Raw genomic sequence first — 11,426 nt, forward strand, 5'->3', positions numbered from 1 at the left:
TGCCCATAAGTCGATTGTTCTCAAATGAAAGGCCCCGGTAGCCCCCTCTATTAATTTTTGGAAGCACTTAGTGAATACGGCTCTCCCTCTTTACAGGGCCACCTACCTTTCGCGAGGCTGTGGCACTAAATTTCATAAAGTATGGGGCATTTGGACGGAGTCGCGTGACACCAACGCTGACTTGAATCCGGACTGATGGAGTTTCATTAGTGATTAGTAGAAGAGTTCTAAGTTGTGTGATATTCATGTAACCCTGGGTCATTATTTACGTGGGCAATAGGGGATTGGTAGGTGAAGGGTGATGCTTGCATATTTTATCCTGGGTCTGAGTGTGGACTGCGGTGGAGCATGGGCGAATTAAGTAACTGTCCTGAGTAATGTGCAGTGGTGCTGGAGCGTACAGGGGGAGGGGGGGTTTTCTTTTTTCTGTTTGGATGCACACGCCGGTGGCGGTGTATCGGGTGGGGGGAGGGGGAGGGTTATTTGGTTGTTCCCTGATTGGCTGACTCAGGGGGTTTTTTGTAATAATCAGCCTGGGTATGCCCAATAGGCTGTAGGTTGTTTTATTGTTTACTTGCAAATTAATAAAAAAAAAAAAAAAAAAAAAAAAAATAACCCCTCGTGCAGTTTCACAATTTCCAGACATCAGCCCTTGGCACCGTTGCCCAAAAAGTTGGGGGTAGAGAGTTGGAGATTTGCAGAAATGCACTTTTGAACTCTGACACATTAAAGAAATGGCATGACATTTCATGGTTCCTGAAGTATAGCACAAAGCTGCCAGGGGCTGCTGTGGAGTTGTCAGCTAATAGGGGTCATTGCTCGTGCAATTTAATGGAAACTTGGTGGAAATAAAACAAGAGGACTAACATCGCTGAGCATCTTTTGTGAACCTTTTGGACTCGAATGTTGCCAATCTGTCGTGCCCTCACTTTAATACTTTGCATTACTGACCTGTAGAAATAATCTGGATTAAAAATCCAGTTATGACAAACCTCTACCTTACAGGTGGAATCCAACACACCTCGATGCCAAAGATCTGTGCATGTGAGCCTTACCTTTTGAAACGGGGTCTTTTTTTTTTTTTTTTTGGTCATCCTATGTCATTTATGTCTGACTCACGATATTTTCTGTGCATACAACATTCACGTGGTCATATTTGTCTTTCAGACCAAAGACTGGTGGACGTATGAGTTCTGCTATGGAAAACATTTACAGCAATACCATATTGAAGGTACATATATAATTAGCTCTGCCCATAGAGCATTTGATGGTTTTATTTCTTTATTTTTTAAAACCCAGCGAGCTGAATGAAAAAAAAGATTGCTGTACCAACATAAGTGATGTTAGTGCGGTGATCTCTCCTGCTGTGATTGTGTTCTGTCTTCACCCCTCCATTCACCTGCTGGAACACAGTAATCAGCGCTCGCAGCTATTGGCTGCAAGAGCTGATCGGAAGCTGGTTTGCCAACCTGTCTGTTTGACAAAAGTCGGTCCTTAGACAGACAGGCTTTTGTCAACAGACAGCTGTAGACATGGTCTCAATGTCAGCTAGTTCCTGCCAAAATGGTCAGTATTCAGACAGTGTGTACCCAACTTTAGACTACTGTTTCTCTAAAAAGAGCATAGACACGGTCACCTGTCAAACACATATTCCAGAGTCAGAAATATGTTTTTGTACCTGTATTCAGAAAGAAAATGAAGACTCCTTTGGTAATCTGACTTTGCTTACCGTACCCTGAGTGATCTTGTAAAGCGGCTCTGGTACAAACGTATAGAAATATGGCCTCTGCAAAGAAGGTTTTTATACTTGCCTACACCACCAATCACTCCTGTAATGCACAGAAGCTGCTACTAGAAATAATCTTGTAAATCCTAAACTTCCTGGAGTGTCGGAGTCCCCAGCCTCTTTCTCCCCCCCCCCCCCCCCCCCATGCACTGTTGTCCCTGCCATTGGCTCTACAATGCTACCATATCGTTTATATACACTTAAAAGTAAACGCTGTACTCATGCCAACTGAACGCTTTCCTTTAACATAAACAAGTTGGTAGTAATATGAGTTCTCCTTAACTCCATCTCCATGGTAAAGGTCACCCCTCTCTAAATACCCTTACCTACCAAAAGTTGCAGTCATATGATGCTCTAGTCCCAAGCCTTTTCTCTTGTTTGCTTCTTGTGGGGTCCTTCTGGTGGAGGGGGGAGGATAAGTATAACTCTCTTCAGCAGGTGTGAAATGAATAAAACCTTGCAACATGGGTCAAAAGGGGATGTGAGGAAGTGGTTGGAGGAGAGTCAAATTTTGCCCAGAGTGGTATTTTTTTTTTTTTTTTTTTTTCTATGTTTGATAGAGTAAGGGTGTATGGGTTTTTTTTTTTTTTTGCCTTCTTTCAGTTTCACTCTTGGCGATGATGGTAAACCAGACAAATGGGTAGCATGGATCTCCCTAGCCTGGCCACAGACGGCAATAAAAACCTAACAAATGCTCTAAACCCTCACCACTCTCTTCGAAACCATAAAGTTTTTTTGCCCTTTGGTTATACATTTAACTGTTAATTTGCAGTTCTAAGCTGGACTATCCGAAAATAAGCCTAACCCGTAATGTGTTTGTGTAACCTGAATTTTTTTTTTATCTTGATCTCATTTTTCATAGATGACATTTTACATCCTGTTTTAAACTTTGTGATCTGGGTGGAGTTTATTTTAAAGCGGGAGTCTGCCTTTTTTTTATTTTTATTTTTTTTCAAATACTGCAGCTGCTGACTTTTAAAATAGTGACACTTACCCGCCCAACGCGCCCCTGAGATGTCGGCACCCGAAGCTGATCTCTCGATCGTCTCTCGGGTGCTGCCGCCGTCATCTTGGTTATGCGAATCAGGAAGTGGAGCCTTTCGGCTTCATTTCCCGGTTCCCTACTGCGCATGCGCGAGTCGCGCTGCGCAATAAGGATGGTCCCCGCTGTCTCTGGGATCCGTGTGTTTCCCAGCAGGCAGCGGGGGACCTTCGGAAAGGGGCGTAGATTCTGCGGAAAGGGGCGTACCTTCTGCAGAATCTACGCCGGAAGTGGGTGCAGATACCTGTACTGTACAGGTACCTGCACCCCCCCTCCCCCCTGAAAGGTGCCAATTGTGGCGCCGGAGGGGGGGAGGGTTCCAATGAGCGGAAGCTCCACTTTAGGGTGGACCTCCGCTTTAAGCACATTGTTTTTGGCAGTCTTATAGAATTACTATTTTACAGATTTCACCATAAACCTATAATTTATCTCCTGTCTATCTTGTGGGTGTTATATATATATATATATATATATATATATATATATATATATATATATATATATATATATATATATATATAAAATATAAAAAGTTTTTTCCTTTCTGTGAACTGTTCTGTAAATATAAGACGGTTTCATTTTTATTTATTATTATTATTATTATTTATTTTTTCATTCCAGAATCTGAAGTAAAGGGGGACATCTTGTACCTTGGGTACTATCAGTCAGAATTTGACTGGAACAATGAAACTGCAAAGGTCAGAGGATCACCTGTCATTTATCTCTTTGCTTATGTTATATTAGATAAATATGACTTGTTCCAACAGCTTACTGTATCCATGGTATGAAGATTGGGACATTTTTAAAAATGATACTGATGAGAAGGGAGGCAGTCTTAGCTGTGCACAATACTGTATGTGCGGCTTTAGTCTAATGGGACAACCAAGTTGCACCAGAAATATTGTCTAGTCATGACCCTTGTGCTTCTTTCCGATTGTAGTAGGTGACATTGGAAACTGCAAAGCTATTATAGGCAATGGGGGTGCTGGACTTTGTAGCATAGAGGAGGTATATGAATTCCAATACAAGTAATCATTTGGCAAATAAATGGTTCACACTTGCTTGTCAGCTGTGTTATTTAGCCATCTATCTGGTATTCCCACATTGTGTTTTGAAACCTAAATGCTTACAGTTATTCCACTTCTTTGTTTTTATTATTATTATTGAAAACGGCCTACATTTTCCCTATTTTATTCTGGTGCAGGCTGAAAGATGCCAGTTGCTTGGTTTTCTTTGGGAAAACCTGCACAGGTATTCTTTCAGATACCTGTAGTAGTGGGCTGCTATTCCAATTGTAGTCTCAATACTTTATTCATGTTCAACAGACCAGCCACACATTTCTTGGGTTCCGGGGGAACCTTCTTTAACACTCACTCAGGTTGAACTGGATGGACTGGTGTCTTTATTCAACCTTACTAACTATGAAACAAGGCTTTATACGCTAGAATATTTGGTTCTGGAGGATAACAGACTCTGATTCACACGTTCTGAGTTAGCAGAAGGACTTAAAGTCTAGAATCAGCTGCTGAAACCTGCTCAACTTCAACCAGCTGCTGAATCCTGTTTAGGTTCAGTTCTGGTTCTAGGTTGGACCAGCTGCTGAAGCCTCTTAAAATATATATTCCTTCTGCTAATTCAGAATGTGTGAAGCATTTGGAGTTCATTGTCTTCAGAACCAAATATTCCAGTCTCGATAAAGGAGGCTCCTGAAATGCGTTAACCTATCTGTCTCTTTAGACTGTCTACACACGATGCTCTATTTCTCTTTTGTTTGGAAGCTTTCTCACATGTGATAGCAGTCCATCCAGGGTGGCTGCTTTCCATTTCATATTATGTTTCATAAAGCAACCTCTATCATACAAGTCTTTGTTCGTTTAGAGATTTGATCAATTCGACTGAATGGACTTCTTACATTATTGCAAAATAAAGTGGATACAGTTGATGACAATTTCTGTGGTGGGTACTCAAGATTTCTCTGGTCAAGGGGCAACGGCAACATGGTGTGTGCTGTAACAGCTTTTGAGGTTTTTTTTTTTTTTTTTTTTCTATTATGCCAAATCCCTTTTTTAAATGGTTTGCATTGTCGTCCAGTTTATAAATGCAGTCTTTTTCTCATGAGCTAGAAGATGAAGTTTTCACTGTGTAGTAGTAATTATAATTGCTGTTTTTATTTTTTTTTTTTTTTACAATCTCAGAAATGTCCCCATTTATGACCAGAGTTTGCTTATTCAAACCTACCCAGTCTGCTTGAATGGCTATTGTGTTTCCTTTTCTTAGGCTTCTAAACATCACAAACTAAAGCGCTACCACAGCCAGATGTATGTGAATGGTTCTAGGTGTGATCTGAATGGAAAGTCTAGAGAGACAGAGGTTAGGGTAAGTATAGTAGCTATCAGTTTTAAAGTGGTATAGAAGGTCAAAACTTGAGAGAGATATCTATATCGCACAATGGTGTGTGTGTTTTTTTTTTTTTTTGTTAGTTATACAGTAAAACCTTTGATTGCGAGCATAATTAGTTCCCGAAACATGCTTGTAATCCAAAGCACTCATATTTTGAAGTGAATTTGAAAAAGTTTCCGTAGGGAATGCATAATCCAGCAGGAGCTACAGAGTAGAGGAGCCTCTTTATCAAGTTAAAATTTCTACAAAAATTTTTGCTTGTCTTGTAAAGTGTTTGCAGACCAAGTTACTCGCAGTCTAAGGTTTTACTGCATTTTTTTTACATTTTATATATGTATGTATGTTGTATATAGCCAACATCAAAATAATACCAGCTAGCTAACGGCATCACTATTCACCTTCATGTAAAATTTACAATAGATTCAAATATTTCCTCAAGTAATATGTGCTGCATTTTGTCTTCTTTAAAGTACAATTTAGGCTTTGCCAGAAATTACACACAAGCATTTATTAGTGAGGCCAAAGTTTACTTGGGCAAGTCTTACCATTGATGAACCTTTTTACTGCTCCCCGGTGGGCCAAATGATCCAAAGAATATGCAGCTGGCTGCACGGAAGGACCACTTTGTAAACACTACAGCAAGGGTGCTCAACATGTGGCACACGACTTCGGACCAGGGATGCGCATGCATGGGGGTCAGCAACCTGTTGATCGCGATCTGGGCTTGCTGACTCGCCATCCCAGAGCGTAAGAGTGCAGTGAGTTGGTGCAGGTGGCCACGGGGAGCAGGAACTGCATAACCTGGATGCTTTCTCTGTAGCGATGGCTCCTGTCCCAGGCAGCGTGATACCAAGTGTACTCCACCTCTAATCCTTTATAACAGCCTAGAGAGTGATGCCAGCAGCAGCTGCAAAAGGAAAAGAAGGTTGGTATATTAACACATATAATGGGCATATTGGTGCCTATAAAAGGGGTTAACTCCTATTTGGCTGCTTTCACACCAATCCACGAGTGCAGTGGATTGGTGTGAAAGCAGCCAAATAGTGCTAATATGCCCATTATTTAGCTGCACTGAGTCATAGACTTCTATTATATCCTGCGTGTTTGTGCTTCATGAAAGCACACCAAAACTCCTGAATGCAGGAGTTCTGGTGCACTTTCAGAAAGTGCCCCACACTCGCAAGATGTAATAGTGGGTAAACACTCCAACAGGGAATGGTCCCATGGAAAATGATTCAAATCTTCATTATGCCATTTAAAATAAAAAAAATTCTATAGTCTAAACCATTAAACCATTTCATTGTGGCCTGCAACTGGTTACCAAATCGCTTAAAACGTTGTTAACCTCCCAAAAAAAAAAATCCTGCTTTTTTAAAGCATGTTATACAGCACAGTGCTTGGCTGTGTAATTTGGCCCCCTGTAACACCTGAAATACCTGGCTGATCCTGCCAGTTTCTGCCCTCCCTTTTGTAAACTGACCACGGTGTATCAGGGCTGCTGAGCCCTGAAACCTTGGTCAGTTTATGTGCCTCCATCATCCAAAGCTCTCCTGTGCCCGCACCTCTGCTCCTGCCGCTCTCATAACTGTAAACTTTAAAATGTATTGCCTGCTTGTTCTCTAATAACAGGTGCTCCAGTCTGTGTTTTTAATAAAAAAAAAAGCCTAATTTACTGTATTTCAGAGCGACTCCCTTATAGTCACATGACTGGCCAGTGCTCTCTCTCCTTGTGCTCTCACTGCCCGCTGCATCTGTCAGCCAGGCAGAGGAGAGAGCCGCCCAGTGATGTGATTGCGGGGAACCGTTCTGAAATCTGGTAACTAAGGCATTTTTTTAAAATAAAACGCAGACAGGAGTGCCTGTCATATTAGGGAACCAGCAGGATTATGTACATTTTGTATGCGTGGGTTAACAAACACTTTAAGTGGCCCTCACTCTTCAGAAGGTTTAGCATGCCTGCGCTACAGTGGCTTACGATATAGAGCTTGCATTTCTGCTTGAAATGCCAAGGGTCTATTCATACAGTGGTCCTTCTGTGCAGACTGCTGCCTATTCCTTGGATCTATCAGCAAGTGCTGGGGAGCATTGAAAAGGCCTGTAAACTGTAGGATTTTCCCACATAATCTTTTGCTTAGCGAATCCTTTTGTCTAATTTCTGACAAGAATTTAATATTGCCATTTATTTTTATTTTTTTAACCTATATTTATATTGGATATTTTGTTGCAGTTCATGTGTGAAGAAGGTTCTGGAGACTACATTGCACGTGTAGATGAGCCCCAGTCTTGTACTTATGTACTAACTATACATACCACTCGCATCTGCAATCATCCCTTCTTGCGTCCTCCTTCTACAGGCACCCCACAGTCGATAAGGTGCCACCCTGCTCTCAGCCCTGAGCAGTATGTTGAATATGTTAAAGCTCAAGTCTGTAAGTGAAACATTGTTTTGTTTTCTGTTTTGGAGGTAAAAGTTTGTATCCAAAGGGGGAAAATAAAATGTTGTTGCTTAACGTGTTGCTGCTGTAATAGTAATGACTTCAAAGTAAAGGTTCCCAGTATAACCGGCATGTAGATATGAGCTGATGGTCTATTTACCTTGTAAAGTGACTGTCATTCTTTGAAAACGGAGGCTCAAAGGTTTTCCTGAAAAAGGACTAATATTGACCCCTTTGGCTCCTGCTCTCCACTGTCTTCACAAGCTGCACAGGCCTAAAAAAAAACCCGTTGGTTTTCTATAAAGTTGGTGTGTTGCATGCCTGATTACCCCTCTGTGCGCTGTGGAGATTTTCTTTGGCCCCTACATCGCATTACTGTGTCCTGTAGTAACTTAGGGGCTAGAGGAAGGAACGAGAAGGGGACTAGACATCTGACACATTGTAGATTTCTCAGCCAGTACAGGTTGTGAAGGCCATGGATAACGGTATTCGGGTGATGGGTCAGTATTGACTTTTTTTTTTTTTTTTTTTTTTTTGTCTGCTCTAAAAACATTACTAAGTCGCTTAAATTCGTGACCGCATTTAAAATGTACACTAGGGGTTCGCTTTGGCTTTTCCATTAACATGCATTTGGTGAATCCAGCAGGTTCGAAATGTGTGGTTTTAATGTTGGATATTGCCCTAGCAATTTTATTTATTTTTGAAACCCTTGCATAAAATGGCCACCTCACTTTAACAGCCTTACTGACAGTGTATTAAAGCTGCTGCAAGCAATGGATAGGGGAAAAAACAACAATCTATATTGGTGTCAGCAAAATGTACTTTAATTTTGATTGTGCAAATAATTCCTTCCTTCCTTCCTTCCTTCCTTCCTTCCTTCCTTCCTTCCTTCCAGGCTTCCGCTTTAAAGAAAAAATAACTGTTATTGGCCCTATGATTAATCTCGCATAGACATTACTGGGGTTTGCTTTAAATTTCTAGAAATATTCTTAAACCTGGGCAAATTGCTTATCCCTTCTGTACACGACTTTGACATTAAGAAGCTACAAAACTTTTAGATCACCCAGATTAAAAATGGCAACAATTATACACTTAACTGTTGCCCTATTTTTAGTGTTTTGTCTGGACATAAAATCAGTTTGATCTAGAATATACTATTTTTAATTTTGAAATCTCTTCTCCTCCCCCTTTTTTATTTATTTTTTTCCCAGCTGACACAAAGCGCATTGTGGAGGAATTGTCAGAAGAATTGAAAACCCTTGATCTTAATACGTTGCCAAAAAAAGGCTCTGCCTCCTCGGATCAAGAGAAGCCCCTAAATGTAGCAGAAATGGCAGAGGGGCATCCACAAGAGGAGGGCGGTAGGTGGTCTACATTGCTTTGCCAAATATAACTGTAGAAAATATATATTTATAAAATATATATTATGCTGTAAAGACATGAAATTTCAAGTATTTTTTTTTTTTTTACTTAAACGAGTGTAAACGATCACCTTGTAAAACAACCTAAACAGTTTGAAATGGAAATTAAATGCAACGTGTGTGTGTATGTATATATTCTAAATACCCCTTTATTTTTCAAGTAGTCTTCCCGGGCAGCATCTTAGAGATAGGGCTTCTTCCACCTAAAACATGAAACCCATCATCCACTGTTCTAAAAAGCTGTCCCATAACACAGTGCCTCAGTTCTCGAGTTTCCTTTGGACCAGCAGGTGCTACAAGCAGTTTATTTTTTTCTAGGCTCTGTGCTAGTTGCAAGGGCCACCCCATCTGACTGCCTGCACAAGCCTCTAGGGAGGTTACAGGACAGGAGCAACTGGAGGACCCCCCTCTGGGTTACTCCCTCCTTTTTGCCTGAGTGTCTCATTGTTGCAGGACCAGAAGGCAGAGGGGCGCTTGCTGTATTTGGTCTGGAGCATAGGATGGACTAAGATGGAGGTGTCTTGCTCGTGGAACGTGGTGACATCATCACTTCTGACTGGTGCCATCTTGGTGGAGGTATGAGCGGACGTGTGGTACACCACACTTCAGCTTGCGTCGCTTCCGAGTGAATCATGATTGGTTGCAGCGGATGACATCCCTTTCGATTTTCACCAGGGTGGCATTTTTGGAACCTGCATCCTCAATCTCATGGAGCCAGAGACCTTCTGTAGAAGGGGGGACAGAGAAAAATCGGCAGAAATTTGTAATTTAGTCCATTCATTTTTCAGCCAGTTAATGGGCACAAATGGGACGTTTTTCAGCCAAAAAACGAAGGACAAGTTTGGAAAACTTTCTGCTGAAAGAACAATGAATTGAAACGTTAATGTGTTTCCCATCCAAACTGTTTGCATTAGGTATATATGAAAAAACAAGAAATGGGTATGTTTGGCCATTGAACGATATATTGGTCATTACATGATGGTACTATGTTTCTCTCATGGACGAATGTTCGGTTTTGGAAACTGGGTTTGAACCATTTTTCGTATAGTGTATGGCCAGCATTAGACCAGTGGCTTGCATTCCCTTCCTAAGCACTGTGCTACCTGTCAGTGCAAAATGTACTGGGCCAAATTACTTTGTGCAAAAGTGCATAAGCAAACGAAACCTGTGGCAAAAGAATCCTTGGGAGTCTTAAAAGGATTAGCCCCTTTCACACTGCCGTGATGTGACCGATTTCGTAGCCACAATTTTGACACTATTTCAGGGAATGCCTGTGTAACTTGAGGTTTATGGACCTTAACTCGCATCAAAGTTGGACCAAAGTAGTACAGGGACTATGAAGTCATGCAGGACAATTTTTTTATTTATTTTTTGTCCACACCAGAATCGGATCGCAAGGATGTTCACACCCGTGCGTTCCGATTTCTGTCCAAATGCATAGTTCACACTGCAATCTGCAAACCTATCTGGGGGTATCATTAACTTTGTATTGACACTCCCAGCTGTTCGCATATGGCAGTATGAACTGCCTGTGATTCAGGTGCGATGCAGGAACCACACTGGATTCACAGCATTTCCTGTATCGCACCCATGTGAACCTAGCCTAAAGCTGGATATGCACTGTACAACATTTTATTCAATTTTCTTTAGATTTGCCTCAACTATGTAGTGCAATTTCCTATTCAATCGTATATACTGGGCCAGGGCAGCAGAGGCAGCCATGTCCTTCACATAATACTCTGCAGCACATTTTATGTGCAGGGTTTATAGGCAGAGTTTCAGCTGACCATTATTTGCGATCACCTATATCTGTCTTTATTCAAATATAGTCAATATGTATCTTTTTATATGGCCCCTGAGCAGAAGTGAATCAAAAAAGTGAAACTAATCCGATCGATTTTAAGTTTCTAAAAATGCCTGGATTGCTAACTTTCACATTTGCTTGCTGCATCAACCAAACCGTTAAACCATCAAATGGCTGGTGCCATAAATGATCGCTTGTGCAGCACCATTGCGGTTGCAGATCAGACAAAAGCAGCATTTCTGGCTGTAAAAGATAATTGTGGTTTAATCCTGCTTTAGGGCTATTAGATCATGGAGAGCAACTGAGCATGTGCAGAGTAGGATGAGACAATGTATTACTGGAGTGTACACAGTATAGAAGCTTATTTTTCTTTCGTTCATTGATGGACACAGCACCTTAATCTTGACCTTAGGGTTATATAGCCACCTTTTAGGAGAGAACTAGGCAGAACACATAAACACAGCACTACCCAGGGGCAGGCCTACTGGCTATAACCCCTCACTCTGCCCCCAGGCAGCTCAGTTTTTTTTTTCTTTCT

The 11,426-nt window shown here is 41.3% G+C and overlaps 1 protein-coding gene across 3 annotated transcripts in view; it reads left to right on the forward strand.

Annotated features, from left to right (window-relative positions):
• OS9 (OS9 endoplasmic reticulum lectin) overlaps nucleotides 1-11,426 on the forward strand; it is a 125,115-nt gene that overhangs the window by 39,155 nt on the left and 74,534 nt on the right. For all 3 annotated transcript variants that reach the window (XM_077483636.1, XM_077483634.1, XM_077483635.1), the window contains exons 3-7: nucleotides 1,168-1,231; nucleotides 3,450-3,526; nucleotides 5,106-5,204; nucleotides 7,456-7,657; nucleotides 8,875-9,024. In XM_077483636.1, coding sequence (XP_077339762.1) covers nucleotides 1,168-1,231; nucleotides 3,450-3,526; nucleotides 5,106-5,204; nucleotides 7,456-7,657; nucleotides 8,875-9,024 — 592 coding nt within the window. The remainder of the gene's footprint in view (nucleotides 1-1,167; nucleotides 1,232-3,449; nucleotides 3,527-5,105; nucleotides 5,205-7,455; nucleotides 7,658-8,874; nucleotides 9,025-11,426) is intronic.

The sequence above is a fragment of the Lithobates pipiens genome, unplaced genomic scaffold (genome assembly GCF_037356315.1).
Source record: "Lithobates pipiens isolate NorthernLeopardFrog02 unplaced genomic scaffold, aLitPip1_a1.2 Scaffold_16, whole genome shotgun sequence".
NCBI classification, from domain to species: domain Eukaryota; kingdom Metazoa; phylum Chordata; class Amphibia; order Anura; family Ranidae; genus Lithobates; species Lithobates pipiens.